Here is a 27,985-nt window from a genome sequence, read left to right as displayed (position 1 = left end):
GTGAGCCTAAAGAGAAGAAAATTACTTTTATAGGGGCTGCCTGCCACCCTTTTCACCAGCGCCGGCCTCAGCAACTCACTCTTCCCGACAGGGACAGCAGCTATCCTCCTCTCTCTCTCTCTCTCTCTCTCTCTCTCTCTCTCTCTCTGACATACATAGGCAGCCGCAGAAACCCTCTCTCTTTCTCTATCTCTCTCACATAGGCAGCCACTGCAACCCTCTTTCCTCTCGGTCTCTCTCTGGTAACTCTAACCTGCAACTTTGATTCCTGGTAAATATAACCTTGTACATATATATACATGTATAGGTACCTTGATACAACTTCCATGAGTTGTTGGTAAATCAGAGGTGTCCATGATTGTCCACAATTGTCGAATCACTGCTCATTTTTTAAATATTGAATTGACTAAGCATGACTTCTTTGGTGAAATATCTGTGCTAATTTGACGATGATGCCCAATTAGTTGTTGTGTTTCATTTGTGCTTTGTGAATGTAAGTTTTACATTTATTCTAGCTGCTTAGTTAATGTAGCTAAGGTGTTTGGTTAAATGTTTGAATGAAAGAAAAAAAAAAGCTAATGTTTTTGCTTTGGCAGATGGACTAGACATATTAGAAAACATAATTTTGGATCATGAACTGGAACTATATATGTAATATGACATATATATAATGTTAGATTATGGTTTTGCTTTTGTTAAGATAAAATGTTTATAAGCTTTTTTAGCTAGCTAAATAGGCCATGGGGGGATTTCCTGCCCCAACACCAACCCACTCCCACGGGGAACTTATGGGGACAGGGTCAAAGGGATGGGGAATGCACTCTCCTCCCCGTTGACAATCACTGCTAAGTGAAGTGAGTGGTGTGGGCTATTTCGCGCCAGAAGTTTGTTAAGTTACTCTGAATCTCTTTTTATTCTTCTCAAACCCAATCCTTCCTCTTTTGTTTTGTTTAATGGTAACGTCACATATTTCTCTGGTGAGATGTAGTTAGGATATTGCCTGCTTTTCAGTCTTCTTGGGAAAAATAACTTACTCTGTTATTACAATTTTTTTGCCTTTTCAATAAGCCAACATTGTGATGCTACATTGTTTCTGAGTCTGCTGTCTAGTTGATGAAGTAGAGTGGTTGCACTTTTAGGTGATTGAATGTTTTCTGGTCTGTTAGGGATATTGTTTCCGAAGCTATTTAGAGAGAAAAAAGTGAAGTTTGAGTTCTACTTGTAGATCATGCAATTGGATGATGAATAGCTTGAGATAATTAGTTCATTCTGGAACTATATATCCAGTTTGCAAGGTTTTTTCCCCTTTTGTGTTAAATGATGGAAAGTGGTATTTGAGTTCAATTCCAGAGCATGTAATTTGGTGATATAGATTATATTCTCATCGCGCAACTATATTTCAATTAAAAATGATAATTTGTTTTGTGTTTTTCATGAAGAGTTATGCTAAGAGCATCGAAGTAACTTCATTCTTATTGTCTCAGAAAGATTAGAATCAAGTGTGTGAACAATGTTGCCACCTCGGATGAAGCAGGCCATTACAGATAACCCAAAGAAGCTGGCAAATTTGATTGATCTTATAAATCTTCCTACGCCATTAAGGGAGTTCATGGGGCAGTCTCAGACTTCTCGTCTTGGCTGTTTCATGCGTGTCTGGTCATATATCAAGGAGAACAATCTTCAGGTTCTTCTGTTCTGCACTTATTTTCTTTTTCTGTTAGTAAAGTCGTAAACTTTGTAATGATGGGCAACATACAAAATGTTTATGCTGTATTTAATACCAGCTAGTGAATTATATATATATATATATACTTGTATTCTTTTCAGGACCACAAGTTTTATCTAAAATGTCTTAGCATATCATATTACTCTAAACTAATTGATCGTTGAGCATCTGTAAAATTTCAATACATGGATTGTTGGAATGTCTTTATGCATTGTTTTGATTCAATTTATAGTGATTCATTAGGATGAGAATTTTATGTTACATATAAAAGAAGCTAAACTTAATTTTTCTTCCTAGGATCCCAACAACAAGAATGTGGTCAATTGTGATCATAAGTTGAGGAGTATTTTATTGGGCAAGCCTCAAGTTGAGTTAGCTGATCTTCCTTCATTGATCAAGCTCCATTTTCCAAAGAAAACAAGCTAAATTGGCAATTCAAGACAGCGTGCCTTCCCTCCACTTCCCCAAGGCGTATCTCAAGCAAGAAACATCCTCGTAACCTCAATTTTGGCATGTTGTCATAAGTTTTGTATTTTGTTTTCATTCTTATACTTGTAATAAGAAATTAAAATCAGCAATGCTACTTTCCTTTCACCACTTTTGTAATGAGAACAAGCCGAACTTTTCTTATTAATTACTTGTCAAGGAAAAAGTGCTTTTCTTTAAGGGGCTAAAAGTAAAAACCAAGTGTTTGTTCTAGTGAAAGTTTTACCATTATCATGTTTGTCATAAAAAATAATAATAAACAAAAAAAAGTATAGTAAGAGCTAAACGTGAAAGTTTTTCATACTATGTAATTTTAATCAAAACTCTTAAATTATGTAAAAACAGTGTAGTCAATTATGACCGTTACCCAATAACCCATGACTTTCCCCTGCCTAGCTATTATAATGGCGAATACATTATTTTTCATGCTTTCCTCTAGATATCACACACGTGTGCTATATAATACACTAATTTCTTTTCTTTTTACTTTTTTCTACGTGGAACTATATTAATGCGTCTATGTAAATACTTATCCTGATTCGCATCTCATAGGATTCCTCCTCTGTCCCACAAGCTACAAATACTAGGCCTTGGTTTTAAATTGCCTTAGTAAATTTCTAGCCGTTGGAACCAAAAATTAGACAGCACTGAACTGTGTCTCTTCTTCTTCTTCTTCTTTTCTCGAAAGAGTCGATCTTCACTTTCGTCCAATCTTGTTGGCATATTTACACTAAGAAAGGGCATTTTCATAACTGAATCAATCTACCCCAGTTTAAATTTTGAAAGCTATATTTGGGATTCACGGCCAAGAAAATGAAGGGCGTGAAAGGAAAATTGCTCAAGAAAATCAAATCGATCAAACCCGTTGGCTATCTTAAGTTCCAAGATCGAATTCTTCAGGTGAGTTTCTCAAATGGGTTTGTAGATTCTTCTCCCAATAATGACAATATTCAAGCTCCGAGAAAGTGTAGTTTCGAAGGAACAGAGGTGAAGAAAATCAACCGGAGTTGCGTGACAGTGCAAGAACCAGATGTTATCGATGTGGAAGAGCTGATGAAAGACCTTGAAGATGATGAAGATATGGGTGAAGACTTAGACAACAAGGAGAACATTGGTCCGAATATGGCTAAGAAGAACTCGTTTTATCTCAAGCCCAATCCAGAGATTTCTATGAGAGCTGACCAAGGATTAAGTGAGAACAGGGTTTTGAAAGATTCAGAACTATCGACACCAGAACGTAAATCAACCCCATTATCAGAGATCGACATCTCGTCTTTCCGGCGGCCTGATTTGAACTCGCTTAGCCTATTTGATCCGAGACTGCTCGATGCATTTCATCAAGCAGTTTTGGAACATATCAGAATGAGTGAAGCAGAGAGAAAAAACAGAGCAGAGGAAAATACCAAAGAGGAAGAAGAAGAAGAACAGGAGCCACCTTCGAAAGCTCCACGGATCGAAAAAGATGGTAATGATGATGATGATGATGATGATTATGACCCTTTAGAAGAATTCGAAGAGAAATGTCCTCCGGGTGGTTCAGACTCAGTAATCCTCTACACAACAACACTGAGAGGGATTCGAAAGACTTTCGAAGGCTGCAGCAGCATCCGCTTTCTTCTCGAGAGCTTTCGGGTACTGTATTTCGAAAGAGATGTTTCGATGCACTTAGAATTTAGGGAAGAGTTGAGAATGATGTTGGATGGAAAAGCAGTTCCTCCTAAGCTTTTCATAAGAGGGAGATACATTGGTGGAGCAGAGGAGGTGTTGGGGCTACATGAGCAAGGAAAGCTTAGGCCACTCTTTAAAACTGTCCCTATTGATAAGAGTGATGGTCCTTGTGAAGGGTGTGGAGGAATAAGGTTTGTGCTTTGCTTCAATTGCAATGGCAGTCATAAGGTCATTGCTGAAGATGATGATGTTTGTCAGTACCATGTGTGTCCCAACTGTAATGAGAATGGATTGATTATATGCCCTCTTTGTTGCTGAAACACTTTTTTTTTTTTAATTGTGTATCCATGATTTTTTTCATTCATATTCTTTTTGTGCTGGTTGGAGTACAATTTGTGGGGGATTATTTGGCCATATAAATATATACTTGTTTCTTTTGTGGATTGAAGTCAGCTTCTTCCTTATTCAATATGTAAAATTCAAAGTAAGAAATAAATGGAAGATTCCTATTATTTTTTCATGACTGAAAATGCCAAGTTTTCTTTACATTTCTGCCTTTTTTCTTTCAAGTTTTAAGATGTGCATGTGTGTGGATTATTCCACAATAAAAAGAGAAGTGTATTGTTTAAGACTGGAACATTGATCTCCTATCAAGCAATCTGCAATTTTATCAAAGTCCAAAACATGTCTCACTTCAAGCTCTTTCTTTAAGACTTTTTCACGTACAAAGTACAAGTCTAATTTAATGTGTTTGGTTCAAGCATGTAGGAGCTATAACACTCGCCAAGCTTCCCAATTCTGCTTCTGTGGATGATCTTGAAACTTTCTGTTGTTTCTTTGATTGCTAAGCAACAAGATTCAATCCAAAATAAATGCAGAATCTACTAGTTGATCTCCTATCATCCGGGTCAGCTGCCCAATCTATATCACAAAACCCCACAAGTCCAATGTGTTAGATATTCTGATGTGGAGACCAAAGTGTAAGGTGCCCAATAGGTACTTGAGAATTCTCTTCACTGCACACTAGTGAGATTGCAGAGAGTTGTGCACAAATTGGCACACCTTGTTGACACTATAGGTTATCTAAGGTCTAGTTACAATGAGATATTGCAGGCCACCAACGATTGATCTATAGAATTGATCACTTTCTATGGGATCACTGCCTTGTGCTGATAGTCTTAGACCAGATTTCATAGGAGTGGAGTTTGGCTTGGCAAACTGCATTTTTGCTCTACACAACGGGTCCTTAAGATATTTAGTCTGAGAGAGATAGAGGCCTTGACTTGTTTAAGTGACTTCAATGTCAATGAAGTACTTGATTTACCCAAGTCTTTTAAAGTAAAAATACGGTTCAGATTTGATATTAAAGCTAAGATGAGAGATGAGTTGTTGCCTATAATTAGTATATCATTTACATAGATGAGAATTAGAGTGGTATTTCCATGGTGGTGCTTGAGAAAGAGGGATTGATTAGCTCTTGAAGATGAACCCAAAGGAGGTTAAAGTGGAAGTAAGCTTCTCAAACCAAACTTTTGGAGCCTCTTTGAGTCCATAGAGTGCTTTATGTAGTTTGCACACAACTTGAGGTTGACAAGCATCCTTAAATCTTGGTGGCTGCAATATTTACACTTTCTCATATAGTTTTCATTTAAAAATGCATTATTCACATCCAGCTGATGAATTGACCAAGATTTAGACAATGTCAATGTGAGAAAAATTCTGATGGTTTCAATGTGGTGATTTTATGTTCTAAATAAAACTCATGTCAATATAATCTTATTTACTAATTAATAAAAGATTGAAAATTATTTTATTTTTCTTGATTCACATGTTACTTTCATAATTATATGTTTAATATATAATTTTTTATTAAATCTCAAACATATTGTTTCATGATTATAGTGTTGTCAACACAGTGAAAATAATCATGATCATATGCTTCAAACTATTTAGTTTCACAATTTATCAGTGCACTAGATTTACATTGACGTGATAATCAGCGATGTAGTTTGCTTACACTTATTTAAGTGAAATGTCATTTCTAGAGCATTAGGAAAGTAAACTTGTATCAGATGTATCGGTTATACATCAGACTAGATCGATATTGATAGTAGAAAATATATTATAAACTTACTGTTATATCTTTATAAGTCGATGTCACTTCGTTGATCTTAGGTCAATTAATCTTAATCCTAAGATATTTAGGTTCTAGGTTAATTATTGTTAGATATTAGATGTATATTAGCTGTAAAAGAATTAGATATTTAGTAGATATTTAGTCTCCTAATTTTGTATATAAATATGTATTATTCTATGAAATCAACACACAATTCGAATCACTATTTTCTACATGGTATCAGAGCATTGTGATTCAAAATTCGAAATTCGAAATTAGGGTTCTGAAAAAAAAAAAATTAGGGTTTGAGTTTAGGGTTGTTTTTTTCGAAAATCCTATTTGGAGTGAACATTTTTTCTCACCGCCCACTTAGGAGGACTGCCCAGCCGCCGATCTACGAACCCCCGAAGTCCGGTCGCCGGATTCCTCGCGCGTGGGGCTCACGCGCCGCCTGAAGCTTCTGCGCGTGGGGCTCACGCGCCGGCGCGTGGAGGCGCGTGTGACGGTGCCTTCGACGGCGTTCTGTTGCCGATTCTTCACTGGGTTCTTCTAAGCCCACTCGCATCTGTTCTAGGTTGTAATTCGGTATTTGTTTGTCTTCTTCGTGTTTGGGTGTTCATTCTTTGGTGTTCTTTTGTTCTTTTTCTCTGTCCTTTGTGTTTGCTTTTGAGATTATGGCACAGATAAGATCAGATTCAAAATCAGTTGTTGTTTCTGATGTTGTTCTTGTGATGTCTAAAATCACGGATCATAAGTTGATTGGTTCGAATTATTTGGAATGGAGTAAGACGATTCGACTGTATTTGAGGAGTATTGACAAAGATGATCACTTGACTGACGATCCTCCTGAAGAAACAAACGATTCAAGGAAAATATGGCTCCGTGAGGATGCTCGCTTGTTCCTTCAAATTCGAAATTCTATCGATAATGAGGTAATTAGTTTGATTAATCATTGTGAATTGGTTAAAGAACTAATGGGTTACTTGGAGTTTTTGTATTCTGGCAAAGACAACATATCTCGCATATATGATGTTTGCAAAGCTTTCTATCGCGCGGAGAAACAAGATAAGTCTCTTATGAATTATTTTATGGCTTTCAAGAAAACATATGAAGAACTTAATGTGCTATTACCCTTTAGTCCTGATGTAAAAGTTCAACAGCGCCAACGAGAACAGATGGCTATTATGAGTTTTCTTGCAGGACTCTCATCTGAATTTGACTCTGCAAAGTCACAAGTTCTCTCTGGTTCTGATGTCTCCTCTTTACAAGATGTGTTTACTCGTGTTCTTCGCACAGAGACTACCTCTTCAACTCCTCTTAATAGCGCCTTGGTGAGTCGTAATAACCCGCACCGGACAGAAACTCTACTCCCAGTGGATTTAAAGGAGGTAATTCACAAGGACCTGATAACCGCACACCAAATTCTGGGAGCATCATGTGCAATTATTGTAAGAAACCAGGCCACACCAAGTTTGAGTGTAGGAAGTTACAATTTAAGAATCGACAACAACACTCTGCCAATATTGCAAGCACTAGTGATGCATCTGACAAATCGGTCCTTATTTCTGCTGATGAATTTGCCAAGTTCTCAAGGTATCAGGAAACACTTAAGTCTTCATCTTCTTACATCCTTTGCGATTGCTGATTCAGGTAACTCTAATGCATGCCTTCTTTCCAAATCCTCAAAATGGGTCATTGATTCTGGTGCCACAGATCATATGACAGGTAATTCCCGTCTCTTTTTCACTTTTCAGTCTCACAGTCCCACTTCTGTTGACACCTTAGCTGATGGGTCAACAGTTTCTGTTCTTGGATCTGGCACTATTGTTCCTACACCTATGCTATCTTTGTCATGAGTCTTACATTTACCTGATTTGTCCTTTAATTTGCTTTCTGTTAGTCAACTCACTCGTAATCTAAATTGTTGCATCTCATTCTTTCCTGATCATTGTTTGTTTCAGGATCTTATGACGAAGAAGATTATTGGTAAAGGACATGAATCTGGTGGCTTGTATGTTCTTGACCCACTTCCGCCAACCTCTATTGTTTGTTCGAGTGTTGCTTCCGCTTTTGAGGCTCATTGTCGTTTAGGTCATCCATCCCTTCCTTTGCTCAAGAAACTGTGTCCCCAATATAGTAGTTTATCTTCATTAGATTGTGAGTCATGTCAGTTTGCCAAACATCATCGTGTTAGTTTGAGTCCACGTGTCAATAAACGTGCTAGTGTTCCTTTTGAGTTAGTTCATTCTGATGTTTGGGGTCCTTCTCCTATTTTGTCTCAACCTGGATTCAGGTATTTTGTTACTTTTGTGGATGATTATTCTCGTGTAACTTGGTTATATTTAATGAAAAATCGTTCTGAGTTGTTTTCTATATTCTCATGCTTTTTGTCTTTGAGATTCAAACTCAATTTAATGTATCTATTTGTACTTTGAGAAGTGATAATGCCAAAGAGTACACGTCTGCTCAATTTCAATCTTATATGACCTCTAATGGCATGCTTCATGAAACTTCTTGTGTTGATACGGCACCTCAGAATGGTGTTGCAGAACGTAAAAACAGACATCTTCTTGAAACTGCACGTGCTCTCTTGTTTCAAATGAAAGTTCCTAAACCTTTTTGGGCCGATGCAGTTTCCACGGCATGCTTTCTTATTAATCGCATGCCATCCTCTGTTCTTAATGGTGAAATTCCATTTAAAATTCTTTTTCCTAATAAGTCATTATTTCCAGTTGCTCCGCGAGTATTTGGTAGTGTTTGTTTTGCTCGCGATGTCCGTCCATCTGTCACCAAATTAGACCCTAAGGCACTAAAGTGTGTCTTTCTTGGTTATTCTCGTCTTCAGAAAGGGTATAGGTGTTATTGTCCTGATCTCAACAAATATCTTGTTTCTATTGATGTTACCTTTGTAGAAAATACACCTTATTTTTCCTCTTCCACTACTTCTACTAGTCAGGGGGAGGATGATGATTTGTTAGTTTATTCTGTCACATCCTATGCGCCTGCTACATGTTCTGGCGGGTCTCTTGTTCCTTCACCTGCCTCGGTCGTCACCCCCACAATACCACCTCCACCACTCCCTCGGCCTCCACCACCTCCACCACCTCTACCACCTCCACCACTCCCTCGGCCTCCTATAGTGTACACCAGGCGCCCCCCTCCTCCACCTCCTGTTTCATGTCCTGCACCTGCATCTTCATCATCAGATCCGGAAATCTCAGATGATCTTCCCATTGCACTACGTAAAGGTAAACGCCAATGTACTTTTCCTATTACTTCTTTTGTGTCTTATAATCATCTCTCCTCTTCTTCTTGTTCTTTTATTGCTTCTCTTGATTCTATCACTATTCCTAAAACTGTTCGAGAAGCGATGTCTCATCCTGGTTGGCTTGCTGCAATGATAGAAGAGATGAATGCTTTGGTTGCGAATGGTACTTGGGTCTTGGTTGATTTACCTTCCGGAAAATAGGCCATCGGGTGTAAATGGGTGTTCACGGTTAAATTCAATCCAGACGGCACAGTTGCTCGCTTAAAGGCCCGTCTTGTTGCCAAGGGTTATGCTCAAACCTATGGCGTGGACTATTGTGATACTTTTTCTCCTGTTGCTAAACTCACATTTGTTCGACTGTTCATTTCCATGGCAGCTACTCATCATTGGCCTTTGCATCAGCTTGATATTAAAATGCTTTTCTTCATGGAGATCTTGAGGAAGAAGTATATATGGAGCAACCTCCTGGGTTTGTTGCTCAGGGGGAGTTAGGGCGAGTTTGTCATCTTCGCAAATCTTTATATGGATTGAAACAAAGCCCTCGTGCTTGGTTTGGTAAATTTAGTCAGGCTGTTGAGAAGTTTGGTTTGTTGAAAAGTAAGTCAGATCATTCTGTGTTTTATAAAAGATCAACTGTTGGTATCATTTTGTTAGTGGTGTACGTTGATGACATCGTTATTACTGGAAATGATACTGAAGGCATCTCATCCCTTAAGTCTTTCATTCACACCCAATTTAACACGAAAGATTTAGGGGAGCTCAAGTATTTCTTGGGGATTGAAGTTACTCGGAGTAAACAAGGTATTTTTCTGTCTCAAAGAAAGTATGTACTTGATTTGCTAACTGAGACAGGGAAATTGGGATCAAAACCTTGCAATGCTCCAATGAATCCAGCTATGCATCTTACACGTGATGGGAAACCATTTGAAGATCCTGAGAAATATCGCAGGTTAGTTGGAAAGTTGAATTATTTAACTGTGACTCGTCCAGATATTGTATTCCCGGTTAGTGTTATCAGTCAGTTCATGTCTTCTCCAACAATTCATCATTGGGCAGCATTAGAACAAATTTTATGTTACTTAAAAGGAGCACCAATACGAGGTATAGTTTACAAGGATCATGGACATACCCAGATTGAGTGTTTTTCTGATGCAGATTGGGCAGGCTCCAAGGTAGATAGACGATCCACTTCAGGATATTGTGTATTTGTTGGGGGCAATCTGGTCTCTTGGAAGAGTAAGAAACAAAATGTTGTATCTAGATCCAGTGCTGAATCAGAATATAGAGCTATGGCCCAGTCTGTGTGTGAGGTAGTATGGATTTATCAGCTTTTGACTGAATTCGGGTTTAAGACTTCTATTCCAGCAAAATTATGGTGTGATAATCAAGCTGCTCTTCATATTGCCTCGAATCCCGTATTCCACGAGCGAACTAAGCACATTGAGATTGATTGTCATTTTGTTCGTGAGAAAATTCAACAAGGTCTGATCTCCACAGGATATGTGAAGACCGGAGAACAACTAGGAGATATTTTTACAAAAGCTTTGAATGGGGTGCGGGTTGATTATCTTTGTAACAAGTTGGGCATGATTAACATCTATGCTCCAGCTTGAGGGGGAGTGTTAGATATTAGATGTATATTAGCTGTAAAAGAATTAGATATTTAGTAGATATTTAGTCTCCTAATTTTGTATATAAATATGTATTATTCTATGAAATCAATACACAATTCGAATCACTATTTCTACAATTATATTATATGGGTTCTTTGACTTGTTTGTTATTAGCTTACCCACAGGACTAGCCTATACTTACATCTTGGAATTCAATAGTGCAATTGAGTGGGAACGCTAAAGTGACAAAAATCTAACTCTATGGCGCATAATGGATTTTGGTCATGGCTTAGATTCTGAGCCCAATTATCTTTATTTTAAGTCCATCTCATCTTAAGCTAATCCTAAGGAGTGCTTATAGAAGGAACATGATGAGAGACAAAAGAGAGACCTAATACTATGTCAAAATATATAATAGAGTGAAAAAGATATTCATTATTGATATTGAAAAAGAGCTTGGAAGTATATATATACATGACTTAGCTCAACTGAGCTGAACCAAAGACTAACTGAAAAATTAATCAGTTAAGAGAAAGTTAACTGTAACAAACTAAACTAACTTTCTTCAACAATATGTATGTAGGAGTGCATTAATAATTTTGCCACTATCCGATCCATAAAGAAAATTTGTTTTTTATACGTAGATAAATAATAGTTTATTTACTTTTTTAGTATGATAATATGTATTGTAATTATAGCATGCGAAAATATAATTCAAAATTGTCCACTTTGAGCATATTATAAAAAATATTGGTGCAACTACTGAACTGGTATTAAAAAGATTGAACTAGTTTTAATTATGTATTAACCCAAAATATGATTATTTGTGAAACAATAATTTTTTTCGGCAATGTAAAAGATCTATTAATATTCATTTACAATAAACTAATAGATATTAGTAAAGTTTTATCTTCTTCTTCTTCTTTTTTTGTTTTTTGTTTTTTTTTAAGTAAAAAGGTTTTGTGGGATTATGTGTTTGCCTAATACTAATAAAATAATGGGGTAGCCCAAGATGAATCTAAATGGATTGTGGGTTGCTCCTCCTAGCCCATTTGAGAATGAAATAATATTGTGTTTGAGAACTCTCCATCCAAGGCCCTACCTCATATGAGCTCAAAGTTTTGAGTTTCATTTTCTAAATTCACTTTAACATGTTTATGTTGCTTTTGGAAGTTCAATGTATTTGGTATTGCCTTATATAAGTAAGAGAGATCATACAATTTGACATTTTATATTATACTCCATAACAAGTTAATTATAACCGAGATTGATTTTACCAAGTAACTAACTAACTCATGTCGACCAAAACTTATTAATGCAAAGACACGAGTTTTATCAACAAATGATGGCTAGGTGAATTTTCATTATTATTTATGGTTTTCTTTTTGTCAATGTTTATAAAAATGTAGTTTTTTTTTTCAAAAACAATATTTTGTGAGAAAAATTCCAAAAAAGTTTAAAAAAAAATGAAAAAATATGTTCAGAGTAACCATTTACCATATATTACACCTTGATAATCTCATAAAATACTATAAAATGTGTAATTTTCAGAAAAATGCATATATATACATGAAAAATGTTAACTATTATGAAAAATACCAAAAACAAAATTTACTTTGGAATTTGAGCATGAGTAAATTTTAGTTACCATTATCTGTTATTGTAATTATATGTATTTTTGGTAAGGACTGTAATATCTTAATTTGAATGAAAACATTTTTAGGGGGAGGAAAGAAGAAGAAGAAAAATAAAAACTGGTTGGAAAAAAATAAAAAGATGGTTTCTCAGTAAAATGAATTATCATCTTCAAAGCTTCTTCAAAACTCTCCCAGTCAGCTTGAACGCCGTACGGAACCACCGTTGCTTTTCGGTCCAATTCAGAATCAGGTTTCCCCTTTTACCACCCACCTATCCTATGCTCACACTTTGAAAAAATGATCTTAGTTATTAAAACTTACACTAATCAGTATATATGTTTTTCTGGGTTCGGTAGAATTTGTCTTGATAAGACAGAAATGGAGGAGAATGGTCTATCTGGTGGTTCTGAGGTGGTGGTGGCTGACCCTGATAAGTTATCAAACAAAATCTCTGCAATTCGGGCTGCTGGTTCTGCAAAACTCCAAGTACCTTCTTGCATTCCCTTTATTCTAGTTTTTATTTTGTGATTTTTGGGTCCTTGATGTTTAAGAAACATAGCTCATCTACAGGCAAGGCAACACATTACATAATGTTGTAAGGAATAGAATATACATATACATTTATATAATTAGAGCAATCTCATTTTTATTGATTTGTAGATATAGATAGTGTTTTACGATTACTCTACTTAAATAATTTGCTGTGTGGAAAGTGAGAATAGTTCATACAATGTTCAGAATCAGAAGTGCTGCTACACTTGTTTGATTTCATTGAATTGGTTAATTTTTCGGTGACTTTCTTATATTTGTTGATATATACTAATGGTACATTTTCATACCAGGTAATTGCAGATTTTGATGCCACACTAACCAAGTATTGGGTCAATGGTCTTCGTGGGACAAGTAAGGCACCCTAGTGCTTAAATGGTTTATATAATTCTCTATATGTTTGATTTGTCTCAGTTTTATTGATAACAACCATAGGTAGTCATGGCCTTTTGCGACAGGTGAATCCGGAATATGATATGAAAAGGAGGGAATTGTATTATCACTATCATCCCTTAGAGTTTTCGCCAACAATTCCAATTGAGGAGAAAACAAAGCTCATGGAAGAGTGGTTCGCATCTTTACACATTCACTACTCTAAAATGCTTCCATCCATGATGAAACTATATTAGCATTATGTCCACTAGGGTAGCTTCTAATCACACTTTGTCATGAAGTGTTCTGCATCTAAGATAAAATTAAGTTTGGACAATAATTTTCAAAAGATTGAAACTGTCAATAGTATTGATGCAGGTGGGGAAAAACACATGCTCTTTTAATCGAAGGAGGTGTTACTTGTGATGGCATAAAGCAATCTGTTGCTGATTCTACAATTGCTTTTAGGGAAGGTGTTGGCGAACTACTTGAACTTTTGGAGGTAAAGTTCATTTTATGTATACCACGTTTTCTGGATGGATATATATGCATCACAGTGAGGCATTGCAACAGCAATTCCCTTCCAATGATTTGATTGGGACTATATTTTGAAGAGTATAGGATGGCTATCCTAGGCTTGATTATTAATTTCATAAAGAATAAGTCTCATTTTTTAATTTTCTTCCTTATATTTTTGTTGGTTTTTGCTATCCCAGGAAAGAGACATTCCTGTACTTATATTTTCAGCTGGACTAGCGGATATAATTGAAGAAGTGAGTGATAAAATTTTACTTCTGGAACTAATGAATATTATGTTTTAATTGTGGATCTGACTTACAGTTTGGTTTAATGTCACTTATTTCTTAATATCAGGTCATGAGGCAGAAGCTTCACAAATCTTTCAAAAATGTGAAGATTGTCTCAAACCGAATGGTATTCAATGAAAAGGGCTGTCTGGTTTCTTTTAAAGGTAACCAATTCTTTGAAGACATTAACCAATTGTAAGAGGCAAACGAGAATAATATTGTTAGGGGGTAGGGGTATTTTAGCCTGATGAGTAGTGCTTAACTTCATGATCTTTAGAATCATAGCTCGGGCTCAGCCTTTCTTTCTTATGCCAGTATTTGTTTTTATTTATTCATTATTAAGTGATAGAAGATTTAGAGGGAGTTCATGTTTTTTGTTTCCACTAATTTTTCGTACAGGGAAGACAATTCACACTTTAAATAAGAATGAACACGCACTTGAAATGGCTGCTCCTCTCCACAAAGAACTGGGTGATGTAGATGAACCAACTTCTGACAATTCATCAGTAAAGACAAGAACCAATGTGTTGCTTCTTGGTGATCACCTTGGAGACCTGGGAATGTCTGATGGTTTGAACTATGTGACCAGAATTTCTGTGGGATTTCTGTGAGTAAATTCTGTCAATTCTTTTTACTTAGCTATTAAATTTGTTTCTTTAACAGTAGCTTGCATTATGTTTTACTCTTTTACAGAGTTAAAGTTTGTATTGTGAGATTATCAATCAGTTAAAGTTTATATTCATTACTCAACATATTTCCAGTGTTCCATAAAAAAAAACATATTTCCAGTTTTTATTTAGTTTTTGAAGCTGTATTTGTACTGTGTAGTTTCAATGACTAATTATTTGAATAAGATTGCAAAATAAAAACAATTTTTATTTCATTCATTTGTTTGGTTGCATTTTAAAGCTGGAATGACTTTTCTATCATTTTGGTGGAATAACTATTTCACTTTAAAATGGAAAGAAAAACTATTCCAATGGAAGATAAGAAAAAATTTAATGCAATTTTTTTATGCATTTTAAATTTGATTTTATTCCATTCATATTCTTGTGTTTTCATTCCTTCCAAGTTCCAACCTAATGGCACCTAAATTTATTCTTCTAGAAGGGTTAACAGCACCCTCTTGGATCTTATAATAAGATTCCTTGACTTCTCTATTGTGACAAAGCTGTGTTATGTCTGCTACATTACCCTTTTAAGAATTTCAACAAATGAGAGCTACTTTGTACTTCTACCTAACTTTGATTCTTAGAAAATTCATTGATGATTCCTGTTGGTGTTTCAGGAATGATAACGTTGAAAGCTCGCTCGATGCCTACCGCAATGCCTTTGATGTTGTTTACTTGGTAAGTCAAACATCATTGCTTAGATCATTTGCTTATGTTGTAACAACCTGATAAACTTTTATGCAATTGTTTATAAGGTTAGCATTTATCTTATCTTTGAAAGCAACTTATGGTCCAGTGCTTATTTTTCTACTCTGGTACACAATTGTCAGATGCAACTTCTAATTTTATGTATGCTTTGACTGCAGAATGATGCTCCGATGTCTGGGGTTGTCAAACTTGTTTCTCAGCTGTGGTAAACTGATGGTGGACAAGCTCCAACCCTATGACCCCATAGTGAAATAGTTCCTACCTACCCAATAACACTAGCTTTACAGCTGTGGTAATTTTGGCTTTGCCCTAACCAATCAGAAAGTTTGGATAAATATTATTGATAGTAATCTTTTAATTATACAAGTTCAGTTCAGCAACTATTTTCTATTTTCATAAGGTAAGCACCGTAAAAAAAATGTTAAAGAGAACCAAAGTTGCAAAAACAAAATCAGCAATGAAAGCTAATTTTAGTAAAACACGAAACCTTCTCTTCATGACATGGTTATGGAGTTTAAGGAAATTAATGAACATGGTTAATGGGAGTTAACAGAAATTAACGATCAGAAACCTTTTAGTTTAAGTTATAAAACCACATCAAAAGAGAACCAATTAACAAAAACCAAACTACGCTATATACCTAAACTAAAAAAGTAAAGAAAGGCTTACACTTCTTCCCATTCTCACAAACAGAAATGGGAAAGCTGCCCTATACACTTGCTCAAAAATATGCTTCTCAATATTGACTCAATTTCCTCAAGACAACCGGACAAACAGAGAAACATAGGAATTAGGATTATAATGCAGAGTTATTTACCAATGAGTGAAAGGGTCCACCCTATGCAACAATCATTGGCATTGATATTACTGGTGCTTCAGCTGTGACTTCATTTGCAGAATATTCAGCTGTGCCATGTTGTAACTCCGTGTAGTGAAATTCAATCTGTAACCGGTGATGAATCGGCGTTGATGCCATTAGACCCTTTTGGAGATCAACCTGCAATTCCCTTATTGGAATAGCAGCCAAGAAGCTCTTGATATATTCCTTACATGACTCTTTGCCTCTGCATACAACTTCAGCTTCAACTTTATTGTCATTCTCCACCTCATTCAGGCTCTTCGGCTGACTCTTTTCAACTTTAGCTTCCTTTGAGTTTTTTGAGTGTCTCTTTTCAACTTTACCTCTGCCAGTTTTTTCATCTAATTGCTTCTTCTCTTGAGGTAATCTTTCAATGATTGTGTCTTTATCAAATTTCAGAACATAAGCCTGATTACACCCCTCAAAAAGCCTCTCACCCAAAGTGTCAATTATGTAGTAAGCGTCACGCTCTACCTTCAGGACAAAGAAATGGTCATTCCAGCTTATGATATAGATGGAAGAAGATTCACCGTTGCACGGCAAGTCTGATGCCAAGCGACTAATCTCATCCCACATGCTATCAAAGGACATAACACCATTAAGGAAGTCAAGTTCCCCTTCTTTGAGTCCTTCAGGATGGAAGAAACCAATAAAAGATTTCTCTGGAACAACCGTGAGAGGGCGGACTTTAGCTTGCAGGACTGTCTCAAGATCAAAGTGTCTGTCTGGGAACCGTTCTATGTATTCCTTGTTCTTACAAAGATTTCTCCATTCTGATGATCCATCTCTAATCAAGCTATTGAAATCAGACTTAATGGGCATTTCATCTTGGTTGGACTGCAACCAATCAGCAATGACAGCAACCAGGGCTGTGCACGCACTCTCTCCTGCAGCACGTTCACTTCTTTGATCAATTGAAGCAAAAAAGACTTGTGCCTGAAGCTTCATTAGCCCATCACGGCTAGTTACTTCCTTGCTCTCCCAACAGCCCACAGCAAAAGTATCCTCCCCAAATTCAGAAAATGATGATCGACTAGTTGTAGAACCACCTTCTGTTTGATACCACTGCAAAAAAGTTGTCATAAACATATCAGAATCCTAGGAACATGTTATTTTGAAAGTCAAACAGCAAAAACAGCACACGAACTACAAAAAGAAAAGACAAGCTACAGTTGTTATTTACCCCTAAACTGGATTCATCAGAGCTCAGCTGCCTGCGATCAAAATCAATATCATCCCCACCCTCTTCTCCATAATGCTTTTTCAAAAGAGGCTCTCCTTTGGCTTTAGGAGTAAGGCTCATTTTCCTCTTCTTCCAAGGCAGGATTCTACGCTTTGAACTACCCTGTGATATCTGCTCAGAGACTGGTGTACTAGAGCTTTCCATACATGAGCGATAGATATCAGGCTTACGGTTACTATAGTAGATCAAACACTCATCTTCACTACTGACATTAGTATTAGAATAAAATGATACTTGAGCACAGTTTGCAAGAGCCAGTGTTTCATAACTGACCGACTGCCTTACACCGAAATCCTCACTCTCCTCTGTCTCTCCCCCAGCATCATCATCAAAAGAATCTGTGTCAAATGGAGAATGGCTAGCACTAGCAGTATCTTCGCTTCTAATAGAGCTCCTGCCATCACTCCCATCTTCCTCATGACGCGTCTTTTTAGCTCTTCCAACAGACACATATTCTTTAAAGGTTTTCACCTTTCGCAGACCTGCCTTAAAAGCAGAATACTCATCTTTTGTTGTTGAGAAATTTTCCAAAGATCGGGGAGACGTAGGAAGAGGTGATGTTGGTCCTTGCACTGACACTGAAAGGTCTTGAGCAGTTCCTAATTCTAGTAGCACAAGAGATAGCTGCATTGTGGATGAACTTACGATCAGACAAACACATAAGGAAAAGCTTAACAGATAGTAAAATCTAAACGAAAAAGACACTGTAACTTACAGTCACTGAGGGACTAGACTCAGAGGTGCAACCAGGGGCATTGAGGGGTATTTTGAGCCCAAACTCCTTTCCCTCATTCATAGAAACGTAATCTGCAAGGTTCAGTGATGAAGTTCCAAGAACAAGGGCCCTATTTTTCAGTCCTTGGTTCACACCCTGTTTTATTATAAAAACAAATAAGTGATACTATCAAAGAAAGTAATAGAGACAAATAAGTGATCTACCATTCCTATTAAACAAAAAGATTGAACAGGTCCATTAGAACATTAAAAGAAGTTTACAATCGACAAGAGGCTTATTAAAGCAAAGAATATGCCAACCGTTACTCTCTCAAACAGGGCAGAAAAGTATAGAAAATATAAATAAAATAATTAACTGCAGGAAGCATTGACCAATTACAGATAGCTATTTTAAACATAACCCCGAGTGTAAAGTTTGTATTTAAGGTAAAAATTTAACAAGAAAAGGTCCTTGTTTGATTACAACACTCTTTAAAAAGTCTAATTCATACACTGAAAACAAGAAAGATAGAATTTTACTATTTGAGAGAAGAGAGAAAATTAATATTAAAATCTTTTTAACTCTGTTAAATCACCACTGCAGTGAATAAAACATAGGAAACGTTTTACAGAATCATATTCCAACCATATCTCTAATCATCTTGATATGTAACCCAAAGCTACCCTGCTCAAAATTTTCTATGAAAAAGAAAAAGAAAAAAACAAAGACATCTCATCATCCATAGCTAATATCATGACTATATCAGACGAAAAATAGATAATAAGAACAATCATATATGGGCAATAAATCAGAAAGATCATATCAGAAAACCCAGTAGCTTAGTGAAAAAAAAAAAGATAAAAATTCAATCACTCACGCGTATATGTTGAAAAATCAAATAAAACAAAAATATGTCGTCATGTATTGTATGATTTTCAATATAGGGACTCACGTTGAAGAGAGTTAATGCGAGCTCCCATGGATGAAACGCACCCTCTTTAGGACCCGAAAAGTTACAGACAGACCGAAATTCTTCATCAAATTCCACGACTCCATTGTCACTAACAGAGCTTTCTTTACTCAAATTCTTCTTCGTTGAGCGCCTCAGAGACCCCAAAGCCGTACCCTTTTGACCCTTCCATTGAACCTCAACGAATACCCTTTTCTCTTCGCCATCCAACTTCACCAAATCAAGCCCTTCAATCCGGCGAAACGACACCACTACTTCAAATTTCTTGGACCAAACAACCGGTGGCCATGGCGGCCATTTCATCATCCTCACCACCATTTTTTTGCTAAAAGGAGAAAAATCCCACACAGAAGAAGAAAACCAAAAACTTCTCCAATCTAATCTTAAATAATAAAAGTAACAACTTTGTAGAAACGAATGAACGAGATTCAAGGATTCTGGTTTAACAGAAATCAGATTCCGAAATATGAAAACGGGTTTCTCATAGATAATAATGTTTCTGAAACAGAAATGAAAAGAGATATAGATGGAGTCAAAGAAGTTGATATATGAATGAGAGTGTATTATATGTGTATATATAGTATGGATTATACCGTTCAGTGAGAAAGAAACAAGGAAACTTTTAAAGAGATGAAAGAGAAAGAGAGAAAGAAAGGCCGGCATTAAAATAGCACCTAATTAACCAACGTCTCTTTCTCTCTCTTAGAATTGGAGTGCTTTTTTTCTTTGTTTTGCAGTTTAGTCCTTTAAGTATTGTTTATTTATTATTTACCTCCCTAAAATTCTCAACCCTCTTCACTCGGCGAAGAAATTTGTTATATGTGCATATGTATGACCCACAATTGTTTTGAATCAGTGAAAAATGCCCTTCAATTCATGATTCACTAATATTGTTTGGATTAGAACCTTTTAACACTTTTTTGTAGCATCTCAAACAAGTTACAATACGTACAATCTTCCTCTCCAATTTTTTTTATATAACATGCATAAGATCTGATTCACTCTATAAATAGTGAAAAAGTTAATTAGTGAAAGAATCTGATTTTTTATTATTGAAAATTAATTTGGTACATTCATATTCAATGTTTTTTGATGCATTTTTTGCATTGAATTAAGATGCATATGTCTAAATTCAGTAATTCATTTTGATAAATTTCATAAGTTTTTTTTTAATGGGTAAATTACATAAGTTTTGAGTCTTTTGACAATAAAATATATTAATAATAATAATGCACGCGATCAAATCAGTAGGCACTTGTTATTTCTATTTTTTTTTTATATATAAACAATGTTAATTTTAGAGTTAAATCATAGGAGAACATGAATTCAATGAGAAATGATATCTAATATCTAATATTTAAAACACAAGAGAATAATATCTAAAGGTTCTCTTGAATTTGGAAATTATATCAATTGTTTTACCAATTAAAACTAACAATAGCACACCACAGTCCACACTAGTGATGAGTATTTAATACTAGGTTATTATTATTGTTATGTGATTAGTTATATTTTTAGTTTTTATTTTTGTTATGTGTAGTTTTAAAATTATATAAATTAAAAGAAATTAATTAATTTTTTAATTATATTTCTTTTTTAAAAAAATAATATTTAAAGTTTTAAAAATTTAAAGAGAATAAATATAAAGTTTAAGAGTATTAAAATTGAAAATACTCTCAATATTAAAAATAACAATAAAAAAATAGTAATATCTATAAATAATATATTAATATTTATATATATTTAAATTAATTTAAAATTAGTATAAGTTTAATTAATTTAAAACAATATACATTTAAATTGATCTAAAATAAATAATAATAATATTTATATATAAAAAATTAATTCTACTAACACAATTAAATTTAACAAAATATTCTTGTATTTTAAAATATTCCGTTTAAAAAAATAACCACATATAAAAATAAAGATTTAAGATCAATAATTCTTTATTTTTTTTACAAAAAGAAAGGGATCTTATCATGGTTAAAAAGAAAAAAATAATACCTTTTTATCATTTTTATAACCACATATTTTTTTGTTAAGGACCTAATTAAATCACATTAAAGCATGAGATTTTTTTTTTCCTTTCACAAAGATTATTTGTTTTCAGTGGTAACAGCCTGTCAATGTTATAATTTTCTCTCCCAAGATTTTTATGTGGATTGATCAGTGGATTTCTTTTTCATAAGAATTTTATATTTAGTAATTCTATATAGGTATAATCACCAGATGTAAAACAACTCTTGTGGAGCTCTAATGTTATTTTTAGTTAAATAGTTTGGGATTGAATTTTTATTATTATGGCTAATGAGTAATTTAATGAGCTAATCTTATGATACCTACAAAAAATTATACTAAAACTTAAACTCCCTTTTTTTAAAAAAAACAAAAAAACTTAAACTCCCCCATTTTGCGTGATTTTCATTCATGTTCATATTTTTGGGAAAATATAACTGTAATATATTCATCAAATCTTTACATACTCAAATAATTCCATATTGTATACTTTTTTTTTTTTTGAAACAATGCCATATTATATTTAAAAAATAAATAAACCACACCGAATAAAAAGGAATAACTCAACTGAAATAAAATGAAATCATCATTTAATTTAGGGGAAAAAATATGTAAGAAGATATTGAAAAACTTGCGTTTGTAATATAATTATAGGGTGACATATTATTTTGATGTTTTTTTTTTTTTTTTGAAACAGTTATATTATTTTGATGTTCACATGAAAATATTATTTCATATTTTGGGCACAAAATATATAAATTAAAATTTTATTGTATTTAAAGAGAGTGGTGGTGGTGCGTGTGGCGTGGGGTAGAGTAAATGGATACGAGTTACACGTGCACAACACTGAGAGTTGACCGAATTTTATGATGAACGCGTAAGCGAAGAATGTGAAAACAAAACAAAACTTCTCTCATATATCATATTATCATCATCATCAAGAAGAATAATAATAAAAGTTATTTGTTCAAAAAAATATACATAATATGGTAAACTAAAGGTTCCAAAAACTTGTGTGGCTATAATTCTGTCAGCCAAAAAAATCCATCGAACTCCCCTAAATTGTCCTCTCCTCCACGCACCACTTTCTAAAAGTTTCATAACATTTCAATGTGGTAAATTTGACTTAGCTCAATCCATTTATTTCAACCTCTGCTTTAAAATTCTCAATTTTGCTAACACCAATAACCAAATGTGGAAAGTGAGTCATAATATATGTACGTAATATTATAAATCTTGATAAGCATTACGTGGTTGATTTATTCTTTTTAGATAAAATTCAATTTTTAAGTATATTTTTATTTAATAAAAGAAATCGATCTTAAAAAGTTGTTATTTTTAAAAATACAAAGTTAAAAAAATGATTATTTTTTAATTTATTCTTTTGAATCTGACTTGTTAAACTTATACCGTATATACGGAATTTTTTCATATAAAAAAAATCATACAAGTCATCGGCTGTATAATAAATAGTTTCTATAGTTTAATGATTTATGATTAAGCAAACTACTTACTTATTTTTAGGAATTAAGGTACGTAACTCAAAATGTATTATGAATTTAAAATTATTGGCTTGGATTTTATAATTATCTAATTGTTATTTTATATATTATTAGTAAAATTTATACTGAAAAATTAATTAAATAAAATTACAATAATGAAAAAACGACGGGGTGATTATAATAATATATTAGATAGGTTAAATTGACCTTAGACAGTTTTTTCTTTCATTTTTAACCCATAGAACCCTGTTTGAATTTTTGTTTTCCATCTTAAATACTTTAAATATTTTCACTTTTTTTAAAAAAAAAAAATAATTTAAATATTTTCACTTTGCCCATCTCTTTTTTTTTTTTAAAAAAAAAAAGTTAATATTGATTATCCAAAAATAAAAAATTTCTTATTATCTATGTATGTACATCTCTTTTTCAAGGTGTCTCTATTACTCCTCACCCATTTATTCTTTATACAAAAACACATGCAAAATATTATTGGTAAATATCATCTTGAAAAGTGCATGACTAACACACTGTGAGTCTGTGATTATATAAAGTGACAGCCAAGTCTGTGACCACACAGAAATAAGAATTAATGTGTGGCTAATTTTCATCAAATAATTTTTTGCGTGTTAATCCACCCCACTCAAAATTCTTGCAGTTTAACCCCTCTAAGTCCCTTTTTCTTCTTCAAACCACTCATAAAGAAAACAAAAAACACATATAACAGCTATGATTTAATCATCAAACGAAATTTCAATATGATTAGTTTTTTCTGAAAGCCAAAACAAATTTCGTACGAAAATCGTTTATTTATTTTAATAGAAAGTTAATCCCATCAAGATTATCATGTAATTGTAAGTTGTTACATTACATACGTACCCTCAAATGAAAATCCAAAACTACTTAGCCTATACTTCCTCATGATTTACATATATAATAATAAAATAATAATAATAATAATAACAATCAAGCTAATTAAGCATATACTTATAATTGAGTGTGAATCTCTCATACAAAACACAAGCAACCCCATCCACATAATCAAACCACTTGCTAATTAATTTCGTTTATGAAACCAACTTTATTATTATGGTTGAGATTAGACTTAGTAGCATTTCTTTGGTCTTTTTTTCTTTTTTAATGTGCAACTATATTTAAAATACTAATAAGAAAAAGTCTTAGAATTTTTATAATGGTTATTTCTTCATTAAATTTGTCATGAATTGCAAGTCATTCTTTTTTTAGTGATTTTATTGGGTTAAGGGTGTTTTTTTTTTTTTTTTTTTGATGATAATCGGATTAATGAGTATTTGTTTTGTGTTTATTTTTGCACAAGTTTAAATACATTTTTCCTAATGCATTTATCTATGTAAATATGATTTAATTTGTCTTAGTTATATCTTTTTTCACTTATATATCGAAAAATTTTCTGAATTATAATGAATTAATTGGTGGTGTCCATAATATTACTATTTTTTAAAAGGTAATATATATTTATTTAGCTAGAACTCATATTTATTTTTTCTTTTTAATTTCTTCTTTTGGTTGAGCAAAAAGAAAAGTATAGTCTATAATAGGCCACCCTTAAAGTGGTGATCTAGAACAAGGAGAGTTAACTAACACTGGTAGTATACTCAAGGCTAGGCCTTGTGTTGTGTTCCCTTCTTTGTTTTTAATAAGAAGTTCAATCAATGTATATATATTTTTTCTTGATTAATGAAAATGGCATCTTTTAGAACAATTTTTTTAAAAAGTTTAATGTCGGTTCTGTAACTATGTGGCTTATAGATAACGTCATATAATGATTCATGAAATCAATAATGTATAGTTACAATCATTTTTGTTTAGGCCAAGTTCTATATATATAAGGGGATGTATCTTCATAATGTATAGGATAGGAGTACAAGAAACCACTTCAGCAACAACCTAACTCTTAAAGTTGGAATACGTTTATTTTGATCACTTTATAACTTTCTTTCATTAATTAAATAAAAATAATAACGTCAGTAGTTAATAATTTTTTATATTAAATATTAAATTACACAAATAGTTAGTATTATAACCCATCTTAAGACTTTATTAATAAACTTAATACATATGCCTTTTTTATTTTTGATAAATAAAGGATAATCAAACAATGTTACATTACATGATTATATGTATTGTTTGTTTTTAACTAAATTAAGAACCTTTGACTAATAATTATGAAAAACTATTTTCCAGTAATTAATTTGGTATTATATTTTTAAATCAGTTTTTTTAGACGATAAATTCAAGTCGCTTTTAAGAAAGAAAACTACATTACTTTATAGTATTTAGTACAAAAATGTTTCTTTCCCAATTTGAATTGCACCATCTCCAATGAATATTATATAATTTGAATTAAATTTGGCTAAAAATAAGTTAATGTTACATTTAGTCTAAATTTTACAATAGTACTCCAACACACTAAAAGTGAAATTTACCTTTCTTTGATAAAAATGTGTAAAAAAATCAAATAAAAACATTAAAATTTTATTAAAAGTCTATAAAAAAATTATTAAATATAAAAATAATTAATAATTGCATTAATAAGTGTCAAAAAAAAATATAAAAAAAAAATATTTAATATGGTATAAAATTTAATTCATGTTATATTTTGTGCTAAATTTAACACAAATTTTAACCTTTATTAAATTTAAATCATTTTATAAACTACCATTAAAATTTACTTGTATGAAAAATAAATTAAAATATGTATATACATTACATCTGGAAATGCACTATATACCAATCGTCAGCTTTAATATGATTTTTTTTTCAATTAACTTGATAACAAACTTTCAACCTACTTTCCCATGAATTTGTTTAAATTAATCTAAACAGGACGTCCTATAAATAGTCAAATAAATTATTTATCTTTTAGTGTATCTATAAACTCCTTTATATGTTTATGTTTGTTACTATTTTTATTTTTATTAAATAAAAAATCACTCAAAAATTAGAACTAGATATATGTCAACTCCATGACTAACTAGTAACAGATTTTACTACTACCAGGACGGTACGACCCTTCGTAAAACACAAAATATTGGCAAGTCAAATAAAAAACTTTCTCGATATTTTTCCACGGTAGCATATTTCTATCCAATTTTTCCGACAATCGAATAGGCGTCGCTCTTAATGACTGACGGAATATTATACCCGACTAAAAACCTAATTTTGTAATAGTGAACTGTAGCTAAGTACCAACAAAATTTAGATCTTTGTTTTTATTTGGTGAAATAAAAATTAATTTTGTAAACAAACTATGTAAGACATAAAAGTAAACAAATATAGAGGTTTCAATCAATAAACAAGAAATTAGGGAAAATAACTTTAATTACTTTAACTACCAATTCATTAATACTAATTGTTATTCATATTTTTAGAGAAAGGACACGTGGTATAAAAGTGAGTAGCACCGGGTTAAAGGTTCACTCATTAAGTTCCCTTAATTAGTCAGGATCGCTTAGAAGTTATACAGGTTCGGGAAAAGACTAAGCCTGAAATCTACCTGGAGACTTGTCCTGCAGCATACCACCATCCGGGAGCCAGAGGTCTTACTGCTTCTCCATAATTCGGAGAAGACCAAGCTCAACATATGTTCAAGAGACATCTTGAAGGCATTCGAAGAGTCTCACGCGGACACCAACCGCTTAGAAGAAGTTGAACGTCTACCATGAAGAGACCTCAACCTATAGTTTAATATAATTTAATTCTCAAATTCTAATTCTCATGCGATAGCAGATTTACTAAAGAAACGTATATTCAAGTTAGGACTTATAAATCATAACTTATATGCAAACTTTCTAATCTCGTGATAAATTTAAATAAATAAGATGCATTAAGCATAAAAATCATGAATACCACACAAACCATATATTAACTCTCGTCCTATATCGAAATTTATGTTTATTTCACCATAGTATAATCAATACTTACTTCTCAGATTTTGTATTGAAATCATAAAATATTTAATTGGTGATAGGCAATGAAAAAAAATTAAGTACGAATGAGATAGATACACATAAAAAATTGGAAAAAAAAATTACATTAAAACTAAAATAAAGTGTCAAACAATTTCTATTAACATTTTAATAATAAAATAGATTTATATATCTGAGAAGACTATAAATTACTTGAGTAAACCTACTATTGCATAGAATTTGGTAATAAGAATTGAATCATGTTAGACCATAATGGATAGATACAATTGAAATCATATCCCTAATTTCACATTCATTGTTAAACCTCTTATTTGTTTGTTTTATTTATTTTTGCTTAATTTATCTAGTTTCAAAATTTATCTATTCGATTGCTAAATAGAAACAAAAATTCAATATTGATTGTTACTTAGCTACAGTCATCGTGGGAACGATCTCACTTACCTGAGTGTTACCTGCGTGTTGAAAATATACCACAACAACTCTCTGTCAGGTTGTGTCACGGCGCCATTAGCCTCCGTCGCTGTGCAAATTCCAAATTACATTGAAAAATGCGCTTTCAACTCCAATTTAGTACCAACTCTTGCTTTTTCACTTCTGTTATCTAAAATGAGTGTATAAACCTGAAATCAACAAAAATAAGTATAATTCTGCTCAAAAAACGCATATTAAAATACTTAAAAAGTATACTAAAACTAGCCTAACAATGGTCACATGGCCTTGTGTGTTGACTCTTGTAATAGCTGAAGCCTGTGGCCATTTTATATGGTATTAGACTTTGTGTTTCAGCTTAGTTATGCTCATGTTAAGGTGGAATCAGATTGTCTCAGTGTCATCAATATTGCTCTCAAAAATCATTAGGTGAATCATTCATATATATTGTATTAATTATTAAAAATACTTTAATTTATTATCTGTGATTTCTCTTTTGCTTATTGTCTTAGGATTATTGTTGCCCACTCAAGGACAAAATTAGCACTTTTTTCAGATGATTATTTTGGTTGGTAGCTTCGCTACCTTAGTTATATTAGCACCTCTTTGCAGCTGATATTTATTGATTAATGATTTTTTTGGGACACTTTTTTCTATCATGAG

General features: G+C 33.2%; 4 protein-coding genes across 7 annotated transcripts; 3 read left to right on the top strand and 1 right to left on the bottom strand.

Annotated features, from left to right (window-relative positions):
- The first annotated feature begins 10 nt into the window (after positions 1-10).
- On the top strand, positions 11-2,409 carry LOC115704517 (upstream activation factor subunit UAF30). 3 transcript variants are annotated; one of them, XM_061107345.1, is made up of 4 exons: positions 12-159; positions 204-242; positions 1,485-1,684; positions 2,024-2,409. In XM_061107345.1, the coding sequence occupies exons 3-4, from the start codon at positions 1,511-1,513 to the stop codon at positions 2,150-2,152; spliced, it is 303 nt and encodes a 100-aa protein (XP_060963328.1). In that variant the 5' UTR covers positions 12-159; positions 204-242; positions 1,485-1,510; the 3' UTR covers positions 2,153-2,409. The 3 variants fall into 3 exon arrangements, with proteins under 3 accessions (XP_030487579.1, XP_060963328.1, XP_030487578.1); XM_030631719.2 differs by having other exon boundaries at positions 11-242; XM_030631718.2 differs by having other exon boundaries at positions 12-271.
- A 95-nt stretch (positions 2,410-2,504) lies between these two features.
- Positions 2,505-4,410, top strand: LOC115704848 (uncharacterized protein At3g28850). The gene has a single exon (XM_030632060.2). It carries the CDS (start codon positions 3,026-3,028, stop codon positions 4,196-4,198), a length of 1,173 nt encoding a protein of 390 aa, XP_030487920.2. The 5' UTR covers positions 2,505-3,025; the 3' UTR covers positions 4,199-4,410.
- Positions 4,411-12,560: 8,150 nt separating this feature from the next.
- LOC115705386 (uncharacterized) lies at positions 12,561-16,000 on the top strand. 2 transcript variants are annotated; one of them, XM_030632724.2, is made up of 10 exons: positions 12,561-12,764; positions 12,871-13,000; positions 13,357-13,417; positions 13,499-13,631; positions 13,814-13,937; positions 14,152-14,208; positions 14,309-14,405; positions 14,641-14,848; positions 15,530-15,590; positions 15,779-16,000. In XM_030632724.2, the coding sequence occupies exons 1-10, from the start codon at positions 12,670-12,672 to the stop codon at positions 15,827-15,829; spliced, it is 1,017 nt and encodes a 338-aa protein (XP_030488584.2). In that variant the 5' UTR covers positions 12,561-12,669; the 3' UTR covers positions 15,830-16,000. The 2 variants fall into 2 exon arrangements, with proteins under 2 accessions (XP_030488584.2, XP_030488583.2); XM_030632723.2 differs by having other exon boundaries at positions 12,581-12,764; positions 13,478-13,631.
- A 160-nt stretch (positions 16,001-16,160) lies between these two features.
- LOC115705385 (uncharacterized) lies at positions 16,161-20,041 on the bottom strand. Its single transcript, XM_030632721.2, has 4 exons — positions 19,390-20,041; positions 18,438-18,593; positions 17,663-18,346; positions 16,161-17,544 (listed from the first exon to the last, which is right to left on the bottom strand). Exons 1-4 carry the CDS (start codon positions 19,723-19,725, stop codon positions 16,459-16,461), a joined length of 2,262 nt encoding a protein of 753 aa, XP_030488581.2. The 5' UTR covers positions 19,726-20,041; the 3' UTR covers positions 16,161-16,458.
- Between the last annotated feature and the right edge of the window lie 7,944 nt (positions 20,042-27,985).

This window comes from Cannabis sativa, chromosome 1, assembly GCF_029168945.1.
Source record: "Cannabis sativa cultivar Pink pepper isolate KNU-18-1 chromosome 1, ASM2916894v1, whole genome shotgun sequence".
NCBI lineage: Eukaryota > Viridiplantae > Streptophyta > Magnoliopsida > Rosales > Cannabaceae > Cannabis > Cannabis sativa.
This window is presented reverse-complemented; position numbering and strand designations above follow the sequence as displayed.

Excerpts from the sequence above, each read along its gene's own strand:
- LOC115704517 (XM_030631719.2), top strand. The coding sequence starts at position 1,511 with ATGTTGCCACCTCGGATGAAGCAGGCCATTACAGATAACCCAAAGAAG. Across the intron at positions 1,685-2,023 it reads TCAAGGAGAACAATCTTCAG|GATCCCAACAACAAGAATGT; the intron begins GTTCTTCTGTTC and ends TTTTCTTCCTAG.
- LOC115704848 (XM_030632060.2), top strand. The coding sequence starts at position 3,026 with ATGAAGGGCGTGAAAGGAAAATTGCTCAAGAAAATCAAATCGATCAAA.
- LOC115705386 (XM_030632723.2), top strand. The coding sequence starts at position 12,670 with ATGAATTATCATCTTCAAAGCTTCTTCAAAACTCTCCCAGTCAGCTTG. Across the intron at positions 13,938-14,151 it reads AACTACTTGAACTTTTGGAG|GAAAGAGACATTCCTGTACT; the intron begins GTAAAGTTCATT and ends TTGCTATCCCAG. Across the intron at positions 14,849-15,529 it reads AGAATTTCTGTGGGATTTCT|GAATGATAACGTTGAAAGCT; the intron begins GTGAGTAAATTC and ends TTGGTGTTTCAG.
- LOC115705385 (XM_030632721.2), bottom strand. The coding sequence starts at position 19,725 with ATGGTGGTGAGGATGATGAAATGGCCGCCATGGCCACCGGTTGTTTGG. Across the intron at positions 18,347-18,437 it reads AGTCTAGTCCCTCAGTGACT|CTATCTCTTGTGCTACTAGA; the intron begins GTAAGTTACAGT and ends TCCACAATGCAG. Across the intron at positions 17,545-17,662 it reads CTGATGAATCCAGTTTAGGG|TGGTATCAAACAGAAGGTGG; the intron begins GTAAATAACAAC and ends ACTTTTTTGCAG.